We start from the raw sequence: 27,032 nt of genomic DNA, 5'->3' as shown, positions 1-27,032 counted from the left end.
TAGAAGTCTGGAAAAGAACTTACTCAGCTGAACAGAGCTTTTGGCACTCACATGGGTTCTGTATAAACCACAATGGCTATGCTAGGTATTGATATTATATGTAAAAACTTATTTTTAATTTTTTTTAATATGCCCTGATGTTAGAGAGAACAAAACCAAACTCATTTCTCACATCAACAAAAAAATAATAATTAATAATAATCTGACCGACCGGCAGCATTCGTTGGCTTTGATCATCTCAAAGGCCTCCCACAAAGAAACGCAACTAGGAAACAATCCAAGAGCTCCTGGTAGGCATGTTGAATTCAAGTTTCAGAAACCAGTCCGGAGAGAGTCCCCAGGGCTGCCTAGGGCCCTTTGATATTACCAGGCCGGGTGGCCAGACTTGCATAGTAAGCACACTGAGAAGGATCACACTGTCCACTGGCTCCTGGAGGTCCCTGTGGGCCCATGAGGCCTGGCACCCCAGCTTCCCCTTGTGGGCCTGGTGCTCCTGGCATCCCATCTTTGCCATAGCCAGGTTCCCCTGGGAGGCCTGGAATGAAAACAAAGGACCATTATTCCCAGGGGATGACTCAGCAAGGCCACAGCACACGAGCGGGGCCTGACAGCCACGCTGGGATCTGGAGGTGATCTTCTGCCGAGTGTGGAGGTGTTTGGCTCAGCCCCATCTCTCCAGGCAATGCCCAGTCTGGGCACTTCCCCGCGTCACTCGTAGCAATGCCTGTACGGGGAGACTTTGGCAAACCAGTAAAGTGCCTGAAACCACTACGGCTTATTACTAAAAGCAGCCAAGTCAGCAGGCTGTAAATTAGCCAAGTCAGCAGGCTTAGCTTAACCAAGGCAGGAGGGGGGGGGTTGGGTGCCACGGAAAGGGCAGCTTGACCCCGCATCCTTCCTGATAAGAATTGTGTTGAAGTTGCTGATACATGCATCTTAGAAGAGCAGGATGTGCCCCAGGAATGTCTATTGGGGCCTCAAGGCTGCAAACACTGGAAAAACCCACACCTGGTTAATCGATAATCAGAAGGAACCTCTCGCTTGAAACTGCTTACTTACCAAGTTTGCTTTAAGGGACAGGTCATTCGATTACTAATGTATAAATAAGGGGGAAAAGTTTGAGGTGGTGGGACTCTTCAGGACTGGACTCTCCCTCTGGATGCATCTTGTCTTTCCCAGCGGCAGACGGGCTGCCGCTGTGCCACTCGAGAGCCACACTCAGCTTTGGTAATTATTAAGGGTTGGGGTGTTTTACGAACCTCTTGCGGACGTGTGTAAGTGCTTGAGACTAAATAAAGTTTAGCTTTAAGCGAAAGCACTCTTGTGTTGTCCTGTTTGTGCCAGCCATCTATCGGCCCCACGGCTGTGTCTCCCCTGATTTATTTCCTGACACCACCTCGCACAGAGTAAAAGTTACCAAGAGCTTTGGGTTGAAAGAACCCCGGGTAACATGCTCACTTCCCTCCCTGAACATTTCCGCACCTGGCAGTACCAGAAGCAGACACACCTCAGGACACAGCTGCTGTAACACAGGGAGCACAATGTGGGACCTGGCTGCCAAATGGGGCACATGGAGTCATAAAACAGAGACCATGCTGCCTCCTCCTTGCAGCCGCAGCGTGATGAGAAGGTCTGATCAATGACTGGTATTACGACTCGCAAATGCTGTTTATCTATCAGCAATGACAGTGTCACGGTTGTGTGCTCAAGCCACAGTGTTTGGCTGGGGGCTTTCCCAATGTCTGAGGCTGCTTGGATCTGGGGGTTTGGTTCAGCTAGAAAAGGATCAATACAAGTATCTGCAAAGGAGGCGTGGCCCTCCGGCTTCTGGCATGTTCCCAACGCCACTCCTGGTGTCACCAAGTTTGGGAGTGCTGGCAATTAGCCTATTCCAGGAGGCACAATGATTCTGGCAGTATTAACAAATAACCCACCTGGAATTCCTGGAGGACCAATTTCACCCCTCTGACCAACACCAGGATCTCCCCTCTCACCCTTCACACCTCTTTCACCTGCAGGATAAAACCGAAATGGGTTAGTGTCAACTGCACAAGCAAAAGATGCCACAAGGGGGCCCCAATCCTGACTGGAGCCATGAGGCCCCACTGTAATACAAATAAATATTACTTTTAGAGACACCGTGCAGAATGCTGCTGCTGTGGGAGTACATTCGCTCCCCAGTTCCTAGCTAATATATGATATCTGCTGGGATAAGCGCCTACCCAGCTCAGACTGTGACTGGCCCTTGAGTGGCCGGAGAGCTCCAGGAGCCTCTGCCGCATTCTTTGAAGGCCCTGTGCAAAGGTCAGCCACATTCATCACTCCTCTCCTTGGGCAGGCGAGGGTCTGCTCCTGACACGTGCTCTGGGGGGGCCCTGTTGCCTGAGATGAAGTGTGGCAGAGAGGTGGAAAGGAAGGGCACTGGCCCCCAGCTCATCATCTAGCAGGGCTGTAAAGCAGGCCAGCTGCAATGGACAAGCAGGCTGAACCATGCCAATGGTCTCCTTCCTCTGTGCATTGGACCTAAACGGCACCACAGAGCCCTAAGGGGGTGGCCACTTTTACAAAAGTGCAGCCTGTGGTGCAAACTGGTCATGTCACAATAACATGACGTTTACATCCCAGGCTATGCATGCAGGTTCTGATTCTGCAATTTGCTAAACGCTCAGGCCCTGCTCCAGCAAAGCACTTAGGAAAACACCTCATTTTAAGCATGGGGATTGTCCCACTGACAGCGGTGAGACTACTCCGAAGGTTAACGTTACTCATGCTCCTAAGTGTTTGGTGGGATGAGGGTCAGAGGATGTGGAAAAATTGGAAAGAGTCCAGCGAAGGGCAACAAAAATGATTAGGGGACTGGAACACATGAGTTATGAGGAGAGGCTGAGGGAACTGGGATTGTTTAGTCTGTGGAAGAGAAGAATGAGGGAGGGATTTGATAGCTGCTTTCAACTACCTGAGAGGTGGTTCCAGAGAGGATGGCTCTAGACTGTTCTCAGAGGTAGCTGATGACAGAACGAGGAGTAATGGTCTCAAGTTGCAGTGGGGGAGGTTTAGGTTGGATATTAGGAACAACTTTTTTCGCTAGGAGGGTGGTGAAACACTGGAATGCGTTACCTAGGGAGGTGGTAGAATCTCCTTCCTTAGAAGTCTTTAAGGTCAGGCTTGACGAAGCCCTGGCTGGGATGATTTAGTTGGGGATTGGTCCTGCTTTGAGCAGGGGGTTGGACTAGATGACCTCCTGAGGTCCCTTCCAACCCTGATATTCTATGATTCTATGATTCAGAGTGGGGTCCAGCAGGACCCTGGCAGGCTCCAGCCATTGTTTGTCTAACCTAAGGGCATGGTTATGCGGAGAGTTAGCGCAGGACAAGCTGGAATGTAAATCCTCGGCGTTGTAACATGCAGTGCCCAGGTAGCAACTGTGCAGAAAAAATTCCCGGAGGCACCTTGACCTGCTGCTGTTTCGTTGTTCTGAGCAATGCAGAGTCATCCCAAAGCAATAGCGCGACACCAGGCTGGGATGCTGAAATGAGGGATGGCTCTGTCCAAATACTCAAGACATACTTTACACCGAACATTTCTGAGAATCATAGTTAGTGAAATGAAGCAAAAAAAGTTGATAAAAAGAGTCCCCTGCGGATACTGAAAATGAAGAAGTCTGTTTTTAAAATCAGCAGAACAAAGCAGCTCTCGCTGCTCCATGTGCCCCTGCTGCAGTGAACATACTGAACATTGGGAACCCCCAGGGGTTCAGAGCACACAACAACAGGGCACACAGGGTTTGGAACAGGTACTTCTTAGCATTCAGGCTCCCCCGATATGCTCTATGATTCACTCACCTTTTGGACCCACTGGTCCTGATGGCCCTTCAGACCCTGTCTGTCCAGGTCGGCCAGGCTCTCCTGGAGGGCCAGGTCTTCCTGGGAGCCCTTCCTTACCGGGAGGCCCTGGAGGCCCTGGCCTGCCTTGAGGTGCTTTAACGTGTGCTGGCTGCATCTGAGCCATGAGGTAGGCTAGTTTTGCTGAGGACAGACAGAGGTGGTTTTGTTAGGTTAAAAAGTCACTGCTCTGCAAGACAGAGAGCCAAGGGATCACAGGCAATAGAGCCAACAAAAGATCGCGTTTTCTCAGCCCAACTCTTAGCGCTTAACACACTACTCACCCTGCCTTCCCCACACAGTTCTTCAGCACCAGCCATGACAGTGCCTCCCCGACTCCCTAGACCAGTTTAACCTACTATTCTGTTGCTCCTGCAGTTAAGAACTTTTTCTGAATCTCTCTCTCAGACTTTTCCTTCCTCTCCCCCACCGCATGGCTCCTTGTCCTACTGCCTTCTAGGACTGGTGATTTCTTTTCCTTCAGCTGCATTGTTACCTGGCCGGCATTAGTAGCACTGTGATCATTTCCCCACTGAAAGGAAGAGCCCGTTACTAGTGTCCTATCACGGAATGTGAGATAAGGCAGGTTACAGGGTTCATTCTAGGGAAAGGGGATTTCTTTTCTTTCTGGGGCAGCCACGACCGACACAGGCTACCTTGGCCTTGACTAAAGGGCTGAGCAAACAGAAGTGTGACTGTGCCATTTCCCAGTGTCAGCACTTTCTCCTGTTTTCCCAGCACACACTGGGATGGCAGCTGCCAGAGTCCAGGCCTCAGGAGCCCCCCAAACATACTAAACTCCTGACAAAAAGCTCTCACAGGAGGGAAGGGCAGGTTGGAGCTCAGGCTTCCATTAGCTGATCCCGAACAGAAGGGACTTTCACACCAGGGAAGTCTTTTAAACCACTAGAAGTGTTAAAGCATGTACAAGATTAACGGAATCTTTTCCTTTCACTGTGACCATTAACTAACATGGAGGCAAATCCTGCCCACCGGCACTGAACGGAGCAAAATGCAGAAAAAAAATGCCCTGTTCCCCCTGCTCCAGGGTTTGTGGGGAGGGCAGACAGGAGAGAGTCCATGCAATGGGACTCTTCATTCCATTGTGAGGCATGGAGCCAAGCTTTGCAGCGACCCTCCGTGCTGGAGCATGGTGGAGGTTTGTGGGCAGGATGGGGGAGTGGCCACGGCATGGGCCATAGTTCTGCCCTCAGTTCATATACACTGCATGAAGCAGCAGGCTGCATCTGCTGTTTCTTCTCCCATCCAGTTGTGTTCTGGATGCCGCCGGCACATTAGTCTGAGCCCACAGCCTTTTCACACAGCCTCTGTGCTTTCTTCCAGGAATTGGCCCCCAAAATAATTTTGCTGTTCCCTCCCGACCCACCTTCTCTCCCCACATGATCCCGCAGTGAAGTCACAATGCTGGGTTTGTGACATCATGGTAATTTCCCTGGCAACGGGCTGTGATGTGGTAAGCACAGGCTTTGTGCCCAATGGGACAGAAGGAGAACATGGGCTGTGAGGGAGAAAGACCTTTTACTAACATGAGCACCTTCAATAACAGCAACTAGAAGAACGCCGGTCAAGGCCATTTCACTTCCCACGTCTCCTTTTCCCAAGTTGCTCCCATCTCAAAGTTGCCCTTTAACAGCTGGGAAAGGTGGGGACACAAATCACATGCTTGTCGGCTGTACAAAGCATCTTCTGGAACCTCCGACGTTTCTGTGGCTTGCCAGGTACCGACACTTACCATCTAGCTGCTTTCCTAACTCCTCTTGGATGAGTCTTCTCAGGGTCTCCAGTGATGGAGAGTCCCCCTAGGGAGAAGAGTGAGAGCGTGGTGATAGTCACAGCAAGAACGGCAAACAGCACCCTTCACCTGGGGGTTATTGGAGAAGCAACAGTGGGCTTGAGTGGCCCGTGCTGAAGAATCTGCCTGCAGGAAGGGAAGCTCACAGTGGCACAACCTGCCTATAATTCCCACCCTGCTGGGAAGCCCAGGACTGCATTTCTTGGTTCAGTGCATCTCCAGGACAACGTCCACCACCAGGAGCATCAGGTGGAGATTAAAACTGCCTTCCCCTAGTGGGTCCCACAGGAAGACCATCGTGAAAATACTGCCACCTTCCTAAATGGGACTCTTCCTGGAGAAGGAGCTGCCCCAAAGGTGTGTGCCGTGTGCGACCCTCCCGCACCCAAGGGGGCAATCAAACCCAGTATCTAGATTTGTGTGTTATAAACATTAACACGGAATGATAGTTTAGCATCCTGGCCACACGTGGAATGGAACTAGTTAGAATGTTCACATGAAACTCCACCCAGAAAGCAAGTCACAGTTTCTTCCTGGCTTCCACGCCTTTTTGATTTCTGGCCAGATGAAACTTGAAAGCGATTTCTAAATTGTACAGCGTGAGTAACTATGTACTACCTGCCTAAATTCCCCACAGCAGCAGCAGTCTTTTTCACTTCCTGTCCCCAGCTCTTTTGTGCTGGTGAAGTGTGCTGTTCAACGGCTGTTGCATTGCACCAGAAGTGGGTGCATTTCAGGGCACAACATTGTACAATCTGTGCTGTACATCAGTTTTATAAAAAGCTTCTGAAACCCCAGTTCTTATTCTTCATTATTGATTGTAGCACCCATTAAACATTTTTTTAAATTAAAATATTTCATGTTATTACAATTTTTTAATAAAAACATGCTTGCCCAAATATGGACTATTTGGTCCCTTTGCTGCCTATCTCCAGCCGCAGGTTTAGCATAATGTAAAGACTTTGTCCATCCGTATCAATAGAAATGACCTCATTGTAATCACCATACTTTTAGAATGACTCATGCTGATGGATTCAGAAAATATTTTTCAAAATGTAGAGATCACTTCCTAAGCCCTGAAAAGGAATTGCAGATTGTTTTCTTAGGGCTTTTTTTTAAAATTCATTGCTTTTAATTGCTTTAATTATTCATAACTCATTACTATATTTCATCATGTGTCTTCCATGTGGCTGGGCAACAATGTGCTTTCTCTAAAATTTACCCGTTCTTTACGTGAGGGACTCTATCACTTTCAGTACTTATGAGGTAAAAGCCTCGAGGCAGAATTAATTTCTCAAAACATTTAGTTCATCAAATATTTGTCGTCACCCTTCTAAATACGGTGCCCACAGGCACTTTAGATTAGTAGAGTGTTCTTTTTGTTACACAGAACAATTTATTCAAATATAATATGATCTCATGAATTTTGATGAGCTGGTTCCAATGATATATCCAGGAATATATCGAGGGTCCCTGTAGTCCAGTATCCTCTGTTGTATTTAGATGGAATATATGGGCCAAAGGTGTTACCATAACCCAGACACTGTTCAATATTAAACAGCGTTAAACAAGGTTTGTGGCTTGATATACAGACACCTCAAGCCTGCTTATTACCATGGTAAATACACCATTTAAAATCCTTTTCACCTTTTATTAAAGATACAGAAGAAGAAGGAAAAACAGTTTCAGCATTTGAAATGTAAAGAATTAAGTCAGGCTTTCATTTTAACAACATCCCTTGTTCCCTTTAGCAGATGTTGACTTTCACTTGCAATCTCACTTCTAGAAAGAAACACAGGCACAGCACATGGTCTTCTCAGCCATGCCAAGACCCGAAAAATTTGTACCTGCATCAGGCTGTTTAGGACATTGCTTTAGCTGCCTCTTTCTGGTGACGGGGCTTACAGCAGTGCTGCAAACAATATCATCTTGGCCAGCTAGGCCAGACTCTTATTAGACAGAAGGAAAAGGCAGCGAGAGGTAGGAAAGAGAAAAAATAAGTTAGGGAAGAAAAAGCACACATTAGGGCGTGAGATGAAGTCTCACATCACAAGTTATATTTGAGATTTAGCCAAAGCTGTCCTCTGGGTCCCTCTCTCTGGCCTGGTTTGGTCAGGACATCTTTCAGGATTTGGATGAAGGTGGTCTGGTCTGGGGTTCCAGAAGATAGTGGGGGGAGCGGGTTGGCAGCCACAATGGTGAAGTTCATTCTAGTAGCTAATTTTTCTCCAAAAGCCGTTCTTTAAGAACCCAAAACAGGAGTGATGGGCAGAATAGCCCATATCCCCTCATTATTTTGCCCATTAATTAGGTCTAATATTCCACATACCAATTTTGGTTCACTGATTTTCAATCTTACTCTGTTCTTGTTTACCAGGCATGATCTTAACATAGTCCTTGAGTTAGATCACTAGGCCTTTTGGTTTGGACTTTCACACCTTTTTCCATCCGTTTTTATAAGTTATTCTGACAGCTCATGAACTTCCACTCCTTACAGTTGAGCTCACAGTTAGGGTAAATTGGTAGGCCCGCATACATACCTCGCTCTGAGACTGGCCACCACCAGAGGAAGGTGTAAAGTCCTGTGTGGGCAATTAGGATGTAACATGCTTATGTAGGGAGTTTCTTCCTGACTCTAGACACATCGGGATATGTCTACAATGCAATTAAACATCCATGGCTGGCCCATGTCAAGTGACTCAGGTTCACAGGCTATGGGGCTGTAAGATTGCAGTGTGGATGTTCAGGCTTGGGCTAGAGCCCGAGCTCTGGGATCCTACGAAGGAGTGCTGATGCATGAGGTTTGATATTCTTCATTTATTTTTATCTTACTTAGTGTAAATATCTACTCTGTTAATCCTACTGAACTCATTGTTTAAATAAAAGCTGGTGGACCAGAGTTCCATGTGCATTTTCCTGTCTGACAATATCTTATATTTATACACCAAATTTCAACCTGAAGGATCCTAAAGAGCTTTTACCAGAAACTAATCACTCCACTTGCCAATATAATGCATCCACCTCTGGGGTGGAACAGGGCACCTGTTAACACCACACAGCGATGCTATGCAGCATTTTAGTATAGGAAGTGAAGGAGATCATATCCATCTCACGGCAGGAGCTTTAGGCCAGCAAAATTTGCTTTCCCAACTGACATTTGCCAACACCCCCTGAATTAACTCCCTCTATTTTTGCAAAAAATACCATGGGAATTTTAATGACCTCAGTTGTCCAAGATCTCAGTTTCATGCCTCAACTGCAAAATTCTACGGTTGATGACAGCCATTTAATTCAAAAATTGTTTAGTGGGAGACATCCCCACCCAGGAGATGCAGCATCTCTTCTTTGAGTGCAGTGGATTCAGAGCAGCGTCAGGTAATCATGCCGTACATGCATTGCATGTGTACATAACATCGGAAGCACGTGTTGATAGCATTACAGGATAAACTGAGGCACCTCACAGGCAGCTAGGCAATAATGTCGGGCTGTTCTCATGTCATCAAGGGAGTGTTTCTATAAGACTCTTTGGAAGCACACGGCTGCCACTCTTACCCTGGGCCCAGGGAAGCCTGGCTGTCCTGGGGGCCCTGGAGGTCCAGCTTGCCCACTGTCTCCTGGTGGTCCTTGGGGACCCATCAATCCAGTGTGGCCTTTATGGCCAGGTATGCCAGGATCCCCAGGCAGGCCTTTCTCTCCCTCTGGGCCTTTGTCACCTTTGATGCCAGGATCTCCCTATGAAACAAAACCAGCATATCAATACAGAGAAGAACATGTCCCTTCTTCCCCAGCCTAATGAAACACAGCGTGGTTACTGAGCATAGTGGAGCACCTCGGACCACAGACATAGGCAAATATACTGAGTGAAGCCTCGGGTACGTTACAAAGTGTTACTGATGTAAAAGGACTAACGGTGGGGTGGCCCGGGGCAGCACTGTAGACCTCTGTGGGCTGCACTTAGCCAATAGGCTGCACTTGGGCCACAACCATCCATTTTTTTTTTATTATTTTAGTTCAGTAAAGTAATGCTAATAACACTTCTCAACACACCCTGTCTCCTTTGGGTCCATGGTTGCCTGGTTTCCCGGCAGCGCCCTGAAATGAAATAATAGACATGAGTATGCAAGAGCTATTCATGGACGGAGTTAATGACAGGATGCTTCCCCTTGTGATGCCTCCCAGGCCCTCAGGAAAATGAAGTCCTGTATACGCCACAATTCCCTGGGTGCTCTAGATTTATTTAATGTTTTCAAACCAGTAACTCAAGAACAAAATAATGCAACCCCAGTAAGCATGCCTGAGACTACCATTGAACCTAGACACCATCCATGCTCTGAACCAGCTGGGAACGGAACTCACCTCTTTTCCTGGGGGCCCCTTCTCTCCCGAGTCTCCCTAAGAGACATAAAGAAAGTACATAACACACAACACTGACAATATCACAACAATGTGAGCAGTCTGAAGTCAGACACAAACTCCCAGTCCTGATTCTTATCTCAGAAGTGAGGTGGTTTCACTTGCACTATTTGGAATAGATAATGTTGAGTCAAGCAGAAAATGTTGTCGATCATTTATCCTTGGATTTCTGATACTGTCGCCAAGTGTCATGTTTCAGGTTGGTGAGTCAGGACTGAGATGAGTCAATACTAACAAAAGAGAGTTCCTATGGCCAAAGTGTACCTCCAAATATACTGCATACTATGTGAACGTTCCTAAGTGTAGAGGAACAGTCAGTCATTCCTACAGGGCAAGCATTGAGATGGATGTACTGTTAACAGGGGTTTCTGGCTTTCGGTGCCACACAGTTCACTTTGATTCTGAATGTTTCAACAGCCTCTCATATGTTTTCTTGCGCTAGTTTCCTGAATTCTCGGTTAGTTTTCAATAAAGCACTCTCCATTTACCACTCTCTTCTCTTCTGTATATACCATATTAGAATAAAAAAAGCATGATCATTTCTCTATTTCAGCATTCTCTGTGGGATCTGCTACTGCAGCACTGATGCACAGGATTGAAAAGGCAACACCAGCATAACACCGGCCATTGCTAAATTCTGAGCACATTCTCTCACACCGAATGGAACTGGAAAAGTACTTGTCTGTAACATCCATAGGTCAGATTATGTGTAGACCTACAACCAACCCTTGAACCCCACCCCCCCCCGGCCCCAGATTATATTTGTAGTGTGTTTGTGTGTGGTGTGTGTGTAATTGATATACCACTGATGAATTGGAAGCACACGTAATCAGTTGCACAGGCATGTGGTATATTTCTTACATAACAGTGCAACTGATCACATGCCGAGGGTCACATCACCCGCCAACCAAACCAAACCTGGGACTTATTCCAACATTCCCGAACTCCATAGCAGCTTTTAACAGCCACTTTATTTATTTTTTTAAACAATATAATGCAAACTTGCAAGGGAAAATGTTTCTTCCTTCTCTTACTTTCCACTAAAAAATGACTCCAGCTTAAGTCTCAGGCTAGGGAAGATTCAGTCCTGCACTAGTGTCATTAAAGTCTGTTACCTTGTGTCACTGCAGGGTTGGAAACAAAAACATTAACTAACTGGGAAAGGGAGATTCCCAGCTTCTCAATGGGATCAGACATTTGCCTATAGACCTGGAAGGGCCCAAGACACTGGATTTTAAGGTTGTGATATTTTTATTGCTAGAACAGGTGTTAGATAACTTTGGGAGATATTTTTAAGGATGAGTTGCAATGTACCTCTATTGCTGAGCCTTAGTCAGCCGGTCTCAAGGTAACTAGGGACTTTAGCCTTAGGTAAAGGAATATAAGAATTAGTCTGAATATTGTTAATCACCCTAACACATTCTTGATGTACTCTTCTGTAATACCCATGGCCCATGGAGAATGCTCTAGTGAGTAATGCGACTACCCCAAACTCACGCTGTGCAAAACATTCGAACCGCCCCTTCATGAATGCCACATCCATCTACAGGGCCTTATGATAGGTGTCCTTGCTACAAATGAGATTCTTCTCCTTCTGTAAGCTATGGAAAAGAATATAGTTCTCTTTGGAAATAATACACTGGGCCCCTTGGAATAGAGAGAGTGATATTTGGGAATTATCTGGATACACAAGGCTCTCACATGTGTTCTTGACAAAGGGACATTTTGTCTTTCCTTCCTCCAGGTTCAAGAGTCAAAACCGCGCAGTGGGTGAATAACAACTGCTTTGCATCACCAAACAGATACTTACTGGAGGGCCTCGGGGCCCAATGAAGCCAGGAAGTCCCGGGCTGCCATTTTCTCCTTTGTTTCCTTTTGGACCCTTAGAAAACAAAATGAAACATAAACACCAGCAGCTCCTTCCCCCATCGCCTTTTCTGAAAAGCCTTCATTTACCTCATCTTCCCCTCCTGTTTCTTCTTAAAACCAAGTCCCGAAACTCTAGTTTTGTCACTGTACAGTGTACTGCTAAGGACATTAGTCTGAGTTCCTGGAGAACTGGAAATAAACTATGCCTTATAACAGGGCAGTTATTGAATCATCCAGTCCCAACTTCTGGCATTCAGAGGTTTAGGGATATCCAGAACATGGGGTTGCATCCCTGACCATCTTTGCTAATAGCCATTGATGGACCTTGTGACAGTCTGTACTATGTTCACCCTTTTTACAAGACCATGATAAACTTTGTACAAAGTATGTCTTGTGAGGTATCATTTGAAAACTCATAATCTGCTGAACATTATTGTCATGGTAAAATATGTGTGGTAACAATGTCTGTAAAGTTAAGATTCTACTGTATGGCATTACTAAGTTTAGAAAGACAGTCCCAAACCAGTTCTTCAGATACAAAAGACACACAGGCACCCCAGCCAGGTATTGACAAAGTTAGGGGACTATCACCTAGTTGAACAGCCATTCTTTGTCAGGAAGAGGAGTGTGAGTGAGAACTTTACATATTGTCAATGGAAACAGCTGAATCCCAGCTGGAGATAATCCTCAAAGAGGGGAGAATGGTATAAGAATAGAGAACACACACACCACAAATTATGTCTCTCCCCTCATCTCTACTCATGGAAGCTACAATGCTTGAAAGACAAAGGAAACATCACTGAACTGAGGGGGAGGTCCTGACTCCTACTGGTTACACCCTTGGCTTTTGTCTGAACCTGAAACCCTAGTGAGTCATACTGTTTGGATAGAGGAGCCGCAGTGACCATACGGGGAACTGGCCTGCACTTCATGACAGGGACTGAGCGCAGTGGTTTACTATAACTAACTGCTGAGCCCCAGAGCAACTTTGGGGAACAGAACAAAGAAAAGCCTCCTCAGTGGCGTTCTTGCACCTCAACGCTCGCAGGCTAGTCTCACATTCAAAGTGGCACCTGCGAGGTCCGTCCCCTTCTGTGACCTTGCTTTAAATTGTTGCCTGCTGATTTCCAGAACGCCTCGGGTGAGTTGCTTTAATGCTACTCCTCCCTCTCTGCAGAGGCTACTGCCAGCTCCTCCGGGCCCTTCAGCCTCCATGTTACACTCTGTGGGGCTGCACATGGCCCCTCTGAGAGGCCGTCCACTGGGCAGGTTTTAATACATTTTTAAGGATGCGACATGTAACTCTTCTCTCCGTGCTGAGTTAGAAATTACCCCCATAACTGTCTCAACATCTCTGGCTCGCTGTGGGTGTCCATGGCTGTGGTACTTACTGGGTTACCTGCAAGACCAGCTTCCCCTGGGACGCCGGGTGAGCCATTCTTGCCCTGGATTGAGGGGGAAAAGAGCAGATTTGGAATAAAAAAGGATACAACTCAGAGCTTCTTTGTGGCTATACATTTTTCCCAGAGAGTGCAGGATCTTTCCCAGAAAGGTCTTCCCCACTGCCTCCAGGACACTGGCACCCAGCCTCTAGTGTGGTGCCCCGATACTATGGTGATGGGCACATGAGATAACTCTGGTCAGGTGGCTAGACGTAACCCTTAGCCTGATTAGGATAGAATTTGGTAATAGGCAATAATACATGTCTAGTAGCTAAAGCCTAATAAATGGTTAAAAAGAGAGTACAAATCATTCATTGGTGATAACAGGTAGTAATCACAGAGAGGGATGTGAGTGCCTGTCAATCTTATGTTGCCACCTTATCATAGAATATCAGGGTTGGAAGGGACCTCAGGAGGTCATCTAATCCAACCCCCTGCTCAAAGCTTGAATAGTACGGATGAGGAATACTTATATGATATCTCTCATCCTAGGATCCCTGGTGCTCAGACTTTACAAACAACAAGCACAGTTCTCCTCTGGGATCAACGTGTAAATATGCAGCTCTGACATTCTCCCTACATTCTCCACTCAGAGATCACTTGGGCCACCGCTGAAAAGCAGCCACCTCTGGACGAAAATGCAGCCGCCGTTCAACAGCATGCAGCAAAATGGCACATGAGTTAGTTCAGGATGGAGAGTAAGAAAATCTTCTCCCAGTATTTCACATCCATCAAAGAGAAGTTCCAGAGGGAGCAGAATGTAACTTCAGAGATAAGGGTTTGGCCTCTCCTCTTACAAAAAAATTCAAGCACCAAAAATTGTTGCAAACCAAAAACTGCCCTCCAAAATTGGTTAGGGTCAATCGACATATTTTGTTTCACTTTTAAGCTGATTTCTTTTTTTAGTGTAAATTTAATTACATTTTGAAATGAAAAGTTTCAAATAAAACCCCCCCAAAACTTTTTGGTTCAACAATCTCAAAACAGGATGTTTCAACAACCGAAAAATGTTTTCTTCCTAAACCTTTTTCAGAGTCAGGCATTTTGACAAATGAAATCTGCATTTCATTGACTAATCAGCATCTTTCAGTGAAAAAATGTTTCATCAAAAAATTCCCAACTAGCCCTAATCAGCACCCTGGTCTCATATCCCCCGTAACAGAAACACCATCCCACTGGAGAAAAAAAGGGCTTCTCCTCCTCTCTGGGAAGTATTTGAGAGAGTGGGTAACATCCTGGCCCCCCAACCCCACTTCTGGTGACACTGAGGGAACACAGAGCTGCCCTGAAATGGACAGCAGGGCAGTCCCCTCCTGCAGGGGGAATCCTTGAGTACTGTAAAGCTAGATTGCTGGGCTGGGCTTTACTGCACCTCATTCAGGCCTAGGCATAGGAGGGGGCACATCCAAAACGCGATACACCCCAGTGATCCTCAGCCAGATAAGTGATCCTTGGGAAGCCAATCTAGCCAATGTAATTTAGAGCAGCCCTTAAACTGCTCTAGGTTAAGCTCAGGGCTGTTTCAGTTCCTGACTGACTCCAGAATTGGGAGAATGGAAAGGCAGCTCAGAGCTCATCCAGACCTGGAGATCTGGGCCCCTATCTAAAATCCAGGCACGCTGAGATTTCATGCCAACTCCCAAGGAAGATGGAGCTCCCAACAAGGAAACAACTGCATTGCTTTAGTTCTCACTAGGGGATATTTACACTGGTAGCTGCCAAGAAATGGGAATCCTTTCTGAATAATTCATCAAGCAGGAAATGAAGGGGAGATCCCATGAGCCAGAGGTCTTCAGAGTGTCAGATGTTACAACCATCCATCTGGGGGTTTTATACTGTGCAATACCTAGCGACTGGTCAAAGTCCTCAACACCCAGCATACAGCTGATCTTTGAAGCTCATCTGTACCATCTGCCAGGAATCAGGGCCTGCAGCAAAGCCAGGTTCTGGGCAACCTAATGAGCGTTGCTGGCCTGAAGCAGGCTGCCTGATTGGCTACATTGCCTGACTGGTGGGAAGAATCATCAAACTGTCTCATAAGCCCAGCCATAGCAGCAGGTCAGCGGCTGCTCAATGCACACAGATGCTCAAAGCATTTGTCCATGGCTGTATTAGCTCCTGCTTGTTCCCAGCCTTGCTCCAGCCCTGCTCCTTCCTTGGCTCCAGCCTTGCTTCACTCCAGGTAGCCCAGTCCTGGTCCTTGACACCGATTCCTGGCTTCTTACTCTGGCACTGACTCCAGCTCCTATCACTAAAGCTGACTCTGGCTCCAACCAATGGGAACGACTGCCCACATCCCAGTCTCTGACACCATCCACTAAAGATGGAAGGTCCCACCACAGGGAGACTAGAGGGCACCAGCATTTGCATGTATGGAGAATCAGGCAGTTTGCAATTCAAAAGAGCTGATAAAGACTAATACTCATCCGCTCCTACCGCCGTATGCAGGAATCATCAAATCATAGAATCATAGAATCACAGGGTTGGAAAGGACCTCAGGAGGTCATCTAGTCCCACCCCCTGATCAAAGCAGGACCAATCCCCAACTAAATCATCCCAGCCAGGGCTTTGTTTAACTTCACGTTTAATTAACCAGGGATACTTCCTGTTGAATTAAAATAGCCCATGCAAAGTGGCGCTGTTACTTGTAATACTCAGAATGTGTTTCCCATGGAGTACTTTCGATTATTTGTACTGCAGAGTATATGAAGGACAAAAGGCTCCCTCCCACCTCTCACAGACCCATCCGTAGCCTCTCAGAAGGTATTTGGCTCATCTAGGACCTATGCTAATTTTATTTTTTATGATTTCTCTCCTGGAGCCTTTTTACTTATTGCAAGTGCCGGGGCCAAGACACATTAGTGCGTGATGCCAGCACTATAGGGCATGCATGGACTGACAGGATAAATTACAAAGCAGACACAAGAGCTCTGCATATGTTACTGTAGCCTCACCTAAACCCCTTGGCTCCCTGCTGCTAAAGCCCCGGCCTTCCAATTCCTGGCATTGCTGCCTTGTGTCAGCTTTTGTTCTGATTATAGCCCAGGTCTCAGAATCTCTGTTTCAGTAACCTGCTTTCCCATGGAGGAAAGAAACAGCTGTTTCTGCATTCCTTTAGGGATGGGCTCAGGTCTGGACAGTCTGGTTTGTATTCATGTTTGGAAAAAGTTGATTTTTAAAAATACAATAAAGCAATAGGAGCGATGTATCAACCATCCCAAATGACACTTCCTGACATTTCATCCTCATGGCTTTTCTCCACTGAAATCCTATTAAAAATTGACTTTCTGCATGTTTTCGATAATGACACGACATCTTCTCTCCAAAATGTATTTGTTTCCACAGGAAATAAACAGCTTGTTCACAAGTATCACAATCAGGCTCAAGTTGGGCACTCAAAAGAAGGTGGCACCCAAAATTGACACCACTTTTGAGGATTGTCACCTAGGGTTACCTAGGAAGTTAAGTGTCAGAGACAAGTCTATCAGAAGCGCCTGATACCCAGCTCATAGCAGAAACCACTATACCATTCTGCTTCTACAGAGTCACCTGCTCCTAGACACTACTGGTCACCACCTGTCCTTGCAACATCACTCAGCTTCTCCTTTCCTGAAGTAAGTAAAACATTCTGGCCAAATGCCACCTGTGTCTTCTGTAGGATTCTGGTTCCAAACCATAACTGGATTCTGTGACACCCCTACCACCAAGAGTCCATCCTTCAAAGGTCGCTTGTCTGGAATGGAAACTCACTGGCTGCCCTCTGAGTCCTCGAGGCCCTTGAGGTCCTGGGGGGCCTGCATCACCCTGGAAGAAAAGAGAAATTGTTGCACTGAGTGAAAAACACCGAAGCAAAGGCAATGAGAGCATCATCTGAAAATAACACACAGCTCTGGCTTAACTCCTACTGCTCCTCAGCTGGGAAGAAAATGACACACAGAAAAGTTCTGTGAAGAGGTTCTGGCTCTGCTGGAGTGAAGACCGGCATGCTGGATTTCAAAAAGTGTGTCTGTAGGTCAAGTCCATTAACCTGGGTATTTGCCGGCCAAGCTTAGATTCTGACTATACTGGCTTATTGGCATGTTGTTATTTTGAAGATGGGGCAGGTAAGGTGTTTCTCTGGGACTTGCCCTGCGCCTTGACACAGCTCCAATTCCTGCTCTGCCAGACCTTTTCATTCTCTATCTTGTAGGACAAACTCCACAATTCAGCAGTCAAAACCATTTCTCAGTGACCCACGGAGATGGCATGATCGGTCATCTGGTCCATCCCTCAGTGGCCTCTCCAGGATCATACAGTACCCACAGGATGCTCACTAGGGTTTTGCTCTGTTACTGCACTAAGGATATGCTAAGACCTGATTCTGCTGCCCTGATTCCCTTTGAGTAGTACCTTACTCCGCAGGCAATCTCACTGATTCCAGGAGGGCTGTTTGTGGAGTAAGATGCTGCTCAGGATGAGAAGGTGTGACAGAATCAGGCCATGGGGAACTAGGCAGTAAAGTACTGCTCGGTGGGAATAAGCATGCCATCGGATCTGCTGTACAATTCAGGATTGAAACAATGCAGTTCCCTCTAATGTTCCAAAGACACAGCTAACATTTAAGTGTCAGCAGGATGAGCAAGGCCAAAGGCCCTCAAGTTCCTCTCCTAACAAGCTTTGCTCTCTGTCCCTGTGCGGACAGAGGTTTGCTTGCTGATCCAAGAGTACACTTACATCCTTCCCCGGCGGGCCCTCGCGACCGGCGGGACCGGTCACGCCTGGCTCTCCCTAGAACACAGAGCAAAGGAAGTCATGACGAATTCAGTGCATTGGACACATTATAGATACTCTGGCTAGTAACGCGTCTCTGGACAGTGTAGGGATTCTGACGTGCTGGATTGAGGCTTGCAGTCTCTATGGGGTGAGACATGTCATGCCTCTTGCTTTAAAGCCAATGGGAGCAATGTGGTTAAAACCTGATGTGCTGCTTAAAAAAAGGTTTCAGAGTAGCAGCCGTGTTAGTCTGTATTCGCAAAAAGAAAAGGAGTACTTGTGGCACCTTAGAGACTAACCAATTTATTTGAGCATAAGCTTTCGTGAGCTACAGCTCACTTCAGCACCTTTCAAATGCGAGGTAGTGCAGCCCTTTCCAGTAATACCTTAGCTATTGAGAGTGCAGTGACCGTGAAGGCATGTTATGCACTCTTCATGGAGAAACTGCTTTAGGGAGGAAGAGAGGAGGAGCTAGGTCACTGGGACTCTCTGCCAGTCCTCCTGCAATGTGCCACTGGACCATCATTTATTTTCCTGAAGAGCCAGAGTTAGGCAGAAGAAAGCTCAGTTTTCATCTCATCTGCAGGACGACACCTGTCATAGCGGGGATCCCTGCAACATCAGAGCTGAGAATGAGGCCGGATCTTGGTGTGGGACTTGAATTTAGGACCTTCTGATCCGGAGGCGAGTGAGCCAAAAAGCTCTATTATTCATGCCCATTCTCTTCATCTTTGAATTCATCCTGTGTTTCTAACGCTCGGTGGGGTGAGATTTGATACTGGTACAGCCTGCACAGTACAGTTCCTGGTCCCCTGGCCTGCACTTGTGAACTATGTCCTGTGGCTTTCCTGGCAGTGCACAGGGAGATGTGCTGTGAAACTGACATGCAAAGGGACCTCATGGAGGGGGCATGAGATGTGCTGCACTAGCCCATCAGTGACCGCTCAATACCCCAGCACTAATGTTAGCTGGGAGTCCAGAAAAGGAGGCTACCAGTAATGCCACTGCCCCCCCCCCCCCCCAGCTGCGTCCACCCTGTGCTCTGCCACCCACTGCAAGGCAGGCAGAATGCCCAGCCCTACAAGGTCACAGCAACTCATGAACACAACGCTAAAAAGGCCTGTAAAAATCTTCTCTTATCGTTTTGGGAAGCCCCTTTACGGCTGACTGACCCATCTCCTCCTACAGCACACACAGAGGGGTGCATGCTACTTACCCTGGCGCCTGGGGGGCCTGCATCTCCTCTGTGCCCCTTGAAGCCCTGCAGAAGAGAGTGACATTAACAACAGCCAGATGCGTGGACCTTTGGGAAGGCCTTGGCTGAATGGTGCATGCACAGTGGCTGCCCTTAAAACCTCGCCAGTTTTGCGTTAGATTAACTGCCTGGTCAGCGTGGAATTGTATCCCGGGGAGGCACCATCCCGCTCCTTAGCAGCACAATATACAGGGGAGTCTATGGTGGTGCAGCTGCTCTTCCTGGTGTGCCTGGCCCACAATGTGTAGGGGAAAGGGTGAGGCCCTAGCCTCCCCTCTCCCCATCCCCAGGATGCATGACTGGAGCGCAGAGCCTGCATCAGTGAGCAGCCCTGGTGTGTGGGGCACCAGGAGGGCAGACGGCTTCTTATATAGTGACCTCCAGGCAAAGGACCTGCATAATCTGGTCCAGGGAATTCTGGGGGCAAAAGATCCAGAAATGCCCTGTTTGATTTCTTGGATTATTTTTTATCCTTTATGCTGTGGAACTGCCTAGATGTCTCAGCTAGGGCATGTCTTTTGTGCTAAGTGTTATGCACACACACACAGGCAAAGGCCATCCCCACCCAAAGATTTTCCAGTGTAAAGGATAAGACAGTTTCTGGATTAAACCATCTGGTGTAGTACCTACCGGTAATCCTCTGGCCCCCTCTTGGCCTGGGAGCCCAGGTTCTCCTGGTTTGCCCTAATGGAAACAAGCACATTCAGATTGTGATATTGTTCTGTCATTGCCAGCATATGCCTCATCATCATCCAAAAAGGGATTCTGCACTTTCCCATTAGTTGTAATGAGGGTTCTAGGGACGAGTCTTCACACGTGAATGCAATGGGGATGCTCCCCCAAAACCTGCATCAGAGTGCACACACAGGACATTCGGAACCCAGGCACCCTCCACCCACCTGTAAATCCACTCTTGCTTCGAGACATGTGGGCTTTGGAAGTTTAAGATGTGCCCACGCCTGTTGCCAGGTGTACCTGTCTGGACCAGATTTTCAAAACTAGGTGCAAGCAGTTGCATGCTTATCTGATGCATACATTTAAAAGGGGTATTTACGCAGAGAAACTGGGCGCATGCAATTGTTTATGCACAATTGTGTGCATCTGACTCTGAAAAGTGGCTCAGTCCACACAATACCTTAACACTGAGTATTTGTCCGTGTCCCGCGAAGGAAAGAGCTTGCCACATTCTGGCAAATCACAGGAAGAGGATGGGGGCAACAGATTCTGGAAGCGCATTCTCAGAGTAATATGCATACGCTAGGGGAATGCTATTTCCTGTCCACTTTATTAATCTAGCCCTTTGGCTGGAAAATTCCAGCTCAGGTCCTTTTCCTCCCTGTGCGTACAAGTTAAGAACAATGGGGGAAATCAAACACAAAACTGCCTATCCAAGAAGGGAGGAGAATTGTCACTCTGCAACCCAGCAAGTGCATTTCAGGGTGCATTTCCTACTCCCTTCCCTGCCCCACAAGCTGCAAAAACTGGCTCACTAGGTTGAGTATGACACGACAGACCTGGGTCTCTCTAGAATTTACAGGAGCACTACAGAGATGGCGACACTTTGAGCTGCAGGTGTGAGGCCGAGCTCCAGGAGACATGCCCCTCTTAGCTCTGATTGAGCTAATGCGCTACCCATGGAGTGGGCCTGCAGCAGCATGAGTGGCTAGCCACCCTGATTACGTACCTGCTGAGCCCGAGGTGCGTACCCAGGGCAGCTGCCCCTCCTGCAGCTCATGACACTGCAGCCATGCTCGCCCCTCCCGCAGCTCATGACACTGCAGCCATGCTCGCCCCTCCCGCAGCTCATGACACTGCAGCCATGCTCGCCCCTCCCGCAGCTCATGACACTGCAGCCATGCTCGCCCCTCCCGCAGCTCATGACACTGCAGCCGTGCTCGCCCCTCCCGCAGCTCATGACACGGCAGCCATGCTCGCCCCTCCCGCAGCTCATGACACTGCAGCCATGCTCGCCCCTCCTGCAGCTCATGACACTGCAGCCATGCTCGCCCCTCCCGCAGCTCATGACACTGCAGCCATGCTCGCCCCTCCCGCAGCTCATGACACTGCAGCCATGCTCGCCCCTCCTGCAGCTCATGACACTGCAGCCATGCTCGCCCCTCCTGCAGCTCATGACACTGCAGCCATGCTCGCCCCTCCCGCAGCTCATGACACTGCAGCCATGCTCGCCCCTCCCGCAGCTCATGACACTGCAGCCATGCTCGCCCCTCCCGCAGCTCATGACACTGCAGCCATGCTCGCCCCTCCCGCAGCTCATGACACTGCAGCCATGCTCGCCCCTCCCGCAGCTCATGACACTGCAGCCATGCTCGCCCCTCCCGCAGCTCATGACACTGCAGCCATGCTCGCCCCTCCCGCAGCTCATGACACTGCAGCCATGCTCGCCCCTCCCGCAGCTCATGACACTGCAGCCATGCTCGCCCCTCCCGCAGCTCATGACACTGCAGCCATGCTCGCCCCTCCCGCAGCTCATGACACTGCAGCCATGCTCGCCCCTCCCGCAGCTCATGACACTGCAGCCATGCTCGCCCCTCCCGCAGCTCATGACACTGCAGCCATGCTCGCCCCTCCCGCAGCTCATGACACTGCAGCCATGCTCGCCCCTCCCGCAGCTCATGACACTGCAGCCATGCTCGCCCCTCCCGCAGCTCATGACACTGCAGCCATGCTCGCCCCTCCCGCAGCTCATGACACTGCAGCCATGCTCGCCCCTCCCGCAGCTCATGACACTGCAGCCATGCTCGCCCCTCCCGCAGCTCATGACACTGCAGCCATGCTCGCCCCTCCCGCAGCTCATGACACTGCAGCCATGCTCGCCCCTCCCGCAGCTCATGACACTGCAGCCATGCTCGCCCCTCCCGCAGCTCATGACACTGCAGCCATGCTCGCCCCTCCTGCAGCTCATGACACTGCAGCCATGCTCGCCCCTCCCGCAGCTCATGACACTGCAACCATGCTCGCCCCTCCCGCAGCTCATGACACTGCAGCCATGCTCGCCCCTCCTGCAGCTCATGACACTGCAGCCATGCTCGCCCCTCCTGCAGCTCATGACACTGCAGCCATGCTCGCCCCTCCTGCAGCTCATGACACTGCAGCCATGCTCGCCCCTCCCGCAGCTCATGACACTGCAGCCATGCTCGCCCCTCCCGCAGCTCATGACACTGCAGCCATGCTCGCCCCTCCCGCAGCTCATGACACTGCAGCCATGCTCGCCCCTCCCGCAGCTCATGACACTGCAGCCATGCTCGCCCCTCCCGCAGCTCATGACACTGCAGCCATGCTCGCCCCTCCCGCAGCTCATGACACTGCAGCCATGCTCGCCCCTCCTGCAGCTCATGACACTGCAGCCATGCTCGCCCCTCCTGCAGCTCATGACACTGCAGCCATGCTCGCCCCTCCTGCAGCTCATGACACTGCAGCCATGCTCGCCCCTCCCGCAGCTCATGACACTGCAGCCATGCTCGCCCCTCCTGCAGCTCATGACACTGCAGCCATGCTCGCCCCTCCCGCAGCTCATGACACTGCAGCCATGCTCGCCCCTCCTGCAGCTCATGACACTGCAGCCATGCTCGCCCCTCCCGCAGCTCATGACACTGCAGCCATGCTCGCCCCTCCCGCAGCTCATGACACTGCAGCCATGCTCGCCCCTCCCGCAGCTCATGACACTGCAGCCATGCTCGCCCCTCCCGCAGCTCATGACACTGCAGCCATGCTCGCCCCTCCCGCAGCTCATGACACTGCAGCCATGCTCGCCCCTCCCGCAGCTCATGACACTGCAGCCATGCTCGCCCCTCCCGCAGCTCATGACACTGCAGCCATGCTCGCCCCTCCCGCAGCTCATGACACTGCAGCCATGCTCGCCCCTCCCGCAGCTCATGACACTGCAGCCATGCTCGCCCCTCCTGCAGCTCATGACACTGCAGCCATGCTCGCCCCTCCCGCAGCTCATGACACTGCAGCCATGCTCGCCCCTCCTGCAGCTCATGACACTGCAGCCATGCTCGCCCCTCCTGCAGCTCATGACACTGCAGCCATGCTCGCCCCTCCCGCAGCTCATGACACTGCAGCCATGCTCGCCCCTCCCGCAGCTCATGACACTGCAGCCATGCTCGCCCCTCCCGCAGCTCATGACACTGCAGCCATGCTCGCCCCTCCCGCAGCTCATGACACTGCAGCCATGCTCACCCCTCCTGCAGCTCATGACACTGCAGCCATGCTCGCCCCTCCTGCAGCTCATGACACTGCAGCTACTTGTCGTATTTTTAGCTATTCTTAGCATGGCAGCTTGGCTATGTGTCCTCGATCTGAAGATCACGCCCCCAGCTTACAGTGTACACATACCCTCAGAGTAAAGGGCCAGGTCTCCTTTCAAGGTGCTAAGATTTGCACATTAACAGATTGCTCAAGGCAGTCCAGTGGGAACTTGATGCATGTAAACAGACTCTCCTGAGTCCAAAAGCAATAGCCAGTTATGGGCTCTGAAAGCCTGACTCTAGCGGCTTGAAATGATGATGTTTACAACGCGAATCCTTACCGGTTCCCCGGGAGATCCAGGCTTGCCATCCTTGCCGTCAATGCCCTGTAAATGAAACATCCATTAGGGAGTCCGGGGGGCTATACAGAAGATGGGTACGTCTTTGTGAGTGTGAAGCTTGTGATGACTGCTCTGCTTGGTCACAGTGCATCATGTGATGCCCCCTTCTCACTTCCACACAAACAACAGCTATTTACAAACAACAGCTCTGTCCAGCCTCCGCGGTCTCTACTCCCACACTCTGCCAACACCACAGACTTCTTCCAGAATGGGAAGTACAGAGGAGTCAGATGCATGATGCTTCACCTTATCAGCATCCCTAACGCTGCTTAAAGATAGGGACGTAAGGCCAGATACTCAGGTGGCGTAAATCAGCATCACTCCACTGACTACTCAATGAACTATGCTGATTTACACCAGAAGAAGATCTGGCCCATAGACATTAGAGATAGATAAGACTCACTAGATCAACACCGTTGCCAGATGAATGGGGTTTCAGATATTAAACTGAGCCTACAATTGTTCTTGAGCCAATACAAAGGGGGTCATGACATTCTGGATACTAGAACATAACAAAATCCCATCCCTTGTAGCAGTATGAACTGCAGACACAATTATCTGTGCCCACAGGCTTGGAGGCATTATCTCACATTGTGCCCTCTACGGGAAGATCTCTGCCAGGGAAATAAGAGTCAGGCAAGAGGAACAGATGAATCCATTTTGGAAACTATCACTTGGCTGGAAGGTGCCCGACCCAGAACTCACACTGTATGGAGCCCAGTGAATCTGGAGTTAACTTGACAATATAAATCTCACATCCACTCCAAGACAGCTCAGAAATGTCACTTGCTGTGTCCACATGCTTACAGGAAGTGTAACATATTGAATGAGAAATAGCAAGCAATTGTCCCTTACCTGAAGGCCAGGCAGTCCTGGTGGGCCTGGGGGACCTGCTGGGCCATCTTTACCCTGTAAAGAGACCATTGATGTGGCAATGTTCAGATAAGCTTTTCAGATGCTGCTTCACAAGGAAGAACACTTTGCAAACCTGGAGTTGGGAGGGGAAATGAACTACATGTCTCTAACGCATTCAAACTTCCATTCCCTTAGGGACCAAACTTTGCTTTGCTATATTCACAGTTATTGACACAAGAGGCCAAATTCAGCCTCTAAGATAAACAGATGCAACCCTCACGGACTTCAGTGGGAATTGCAGCCACTTAGGAGAAGGCTGAATTTGGTCTCAAAAGTGTAAATTGGGAAGAAGCGGATAACAACATAGTAAGTCTCTGCCCAGCATTGTGCTATTGACATTAATATAAAAGCCAGTCAATGCACGTGTTATAGTCTGTATATATTAAATTGGTGGTTATGAAAGGTGTTTAGCTGACTGTCCCTGTGAATGAAATCCTCTGTTTATCCATGGGATTGTTCAGCACACAGGCTGTCACACACTGCTTCAACCTTGACTACCTGTTACGGCTGAAAGAAAAGCTCTGTCCTTGGCCTCTCCGCTAAGACTGCTAACTCATCTCACAACAGCCATCAGATGAGCAATTCTTGGTCACTACTGATGAAAGCTAGAGTTGAAGAAATGGCTAAGGGGTGACAGGCTCATTAGCAAACCCTGAGCAATCCAGTTCCAGAAATGCATCATAATTACACACAACTGCATTATTCTGACTCAGCAGCCTGTGTTACTCCAAGATGCCTCCTCTCGGAAACAAGAGAGACATTGATTCATAACAAGGAATCTTCTGTTTCACTTTGCAATGAAGATCAACCAGATTCAAAAGTTAAGATCAATCAGAACCAGATCAGATTCTCTCTCTAGGGTATTTTATTGCCACCCATCACCTCAGTATCTGAGCACTTTCCTTGTACAACCGATAGCAATAACGAAATCCCTAGCAGGCCTTGTGGATTCACTTGCACTTCACCCTTATTACCCAGCACTGTGTCAGCGGGTGATGATCCTGCTCGGAAATATTAAGTGTGTTTTGCTGATTCACTGTTGCATGTGGGTCACTACCTGTATGGATTTGAGAGAGGCAGTAGATTCTCTCTTGAAATACAGACCTAGTGTGTGGGCTGAGCAGGTCTGAGAGTAACCTTAGGAGATGACAAGCCTGAGTAGAAAGCTTGGACTGGATTCATGCGGTTTCATTTTAAGTTCCTTTGGTGATTACAACCAAACCCCGGGAAGGGAGTAGATTTATCCTGCTATAACTTATGTGGACTGAGTTTGGAGAAGAGTGGGGAAGCCACCTGCTCACTGAAGGGTTTTCCCATCACATCACAGCTGTATCAGGAATTCTAATTCTGGAAAGGTTGGATTGCACAGAAGTAAAGGAAACAAAGAGTTTCCAGCATGGCCTATTCAACATGAATAGCATTTTAGATAGCACTTGAGGGGCTTGGGGAAATCATCATGTTTGCATCAGTTCAGCCTCACTTTAAAGAAGCTAACACCGTGGCCCATGGCTTACTATATCCCCTGGCATTCCTGGGGGTCCTGCAGGTCCTGGTTTGCCATCTGGTCCCTAAATAAAACAAAGCAGAAAGAATATGAATTGCTTGTTCATAGTGTATCCCTGTCAACACAGTCAGTATCACAGCTGGCAACACTACCGTTTTCTTTCATTCATTCACATTAATTCATCACAGAAAAGCAGTCACCAACCTCTGTACGTAATTGGCCTCCCAAGCCATACATTGTCAGACATTTTAGATTGTTTGCCATTCCAGAAAATATACAGTAATTAGAAGAACTATTGTGCCCAAATGAACTCCGAGAAGAATAGAACTGCTGGGAGAAATATCTCAGAGCACACACTGCAGAAGGCAAATCTTGCAATCATTAGTCAACGTGGACAGAACAAGACACCATGGGCATAGGTTGCAGCAAGAAAAATGTAGGTTAAATATTATGAGAAACTTTATGAATTATAAAGTCTTTGGCAACAAGGCAAGCTGCTCAGGTGGGCTATGGAATCATCATACCTATGGCCCTACCAAATTCACGGTATTTATGGTCAATTTCACGGCCAAAGGA

At 48.7% G+C, this 27,032-nt stretch overlaps 1 protein-coding gene across 1 annotated transcript in view; it reads right to left on the bottom strand.

The window, feature by feature from the left end:
• Positions 1 to 220: 220 nt before the first annotated feature.
• The window catches only part of COL22A1 (collagen type XXII alpha 1 chain), a 296,104-nt gene continuing 269,292 nt past the window's right edge, over positions 221 to 27,032 (bottom strand). The window contains exons 49-64 of the mRNA XM_077811037.1: positions 26,467 to 26,520; positions 24,893 to 24,946; positions 23,978 to 24,022; positions 20,056 to 20,109; positions 19,387 to 19,431; positions 18,132 to 18,185; positions 17,169 to 17,222; positions 13,368 to 13,421; positions 11,918 to 11,989; positions 10,051 to 10,086; positions 9,742 to 9,786; positions 9,247 to 9,426; positions 5,635 to 5,701; positions 3,843 to 4,025; positions 1,935 to 2,012; positions 221 to 535 (exon numbers count right to left, since the gene is read on the bottom strand). Coding sequence (XP_077667163.1) covers positions 348 to 535; positions 1,935 to 2,012; positions 3,843 to 4,025; positions 5,635 to 5,701; positions 9,247 to 9,426; positions 9,742 to 9,786; positions 10,051 to 10,086; positions 11,918 to 11,989; positions 13,368 to 13,421; positions 17,169 to 17,222; positions 18,132 to 18,185; positions 19,387 to 19,431; positions 20,056 to 20,109; positions 23,978 to 24,022; positions 24,893 to 24,946; positions 26,467 to 26,520 — 1,263 coding nt within the window. The 3' untranslated portion in view covers positions 221 to 347. The remainder of the gene's footprint in view (positions 536 to 1,934; positions 2,013 to 3,842; positions 4,026 to 5,634; positions 5,702 to 9,246; positions 9,427 to 9,741; positions 9,787 to 10,050; positions 10,087 to 11,917; positions 11,990 to 13,367; positions 13,422 to 17,168; positions 17,223 to 18,131; positions 18,186 to 19,386; positions 19,432 to 20,055; positions 20,110 to 23,977; positions 24,023 to 24,892; positions 24,947 to 26,466; positions 26,521 to 27,032) is intronic.

Source organism: Eretmochelys imbricata, chromosome 2, assembly GCF_965152235.1.
Source record: "Eretmochelys imbricata isolate rEreImb1 chromosome 2, rEreImb1.hap1, whole genome shotgun sequence".
Classification (NCBI taxonomy): Eukaryota; Metazoa; Chordata; order Testudines; family Cheloniidae; genus Eretmochelys; species Eretmochelys imbricata.
Note: the sequence above shows the minus strand (reverse complement) of the source record. Positions and strands in the feature narration are given on the sequence as shown.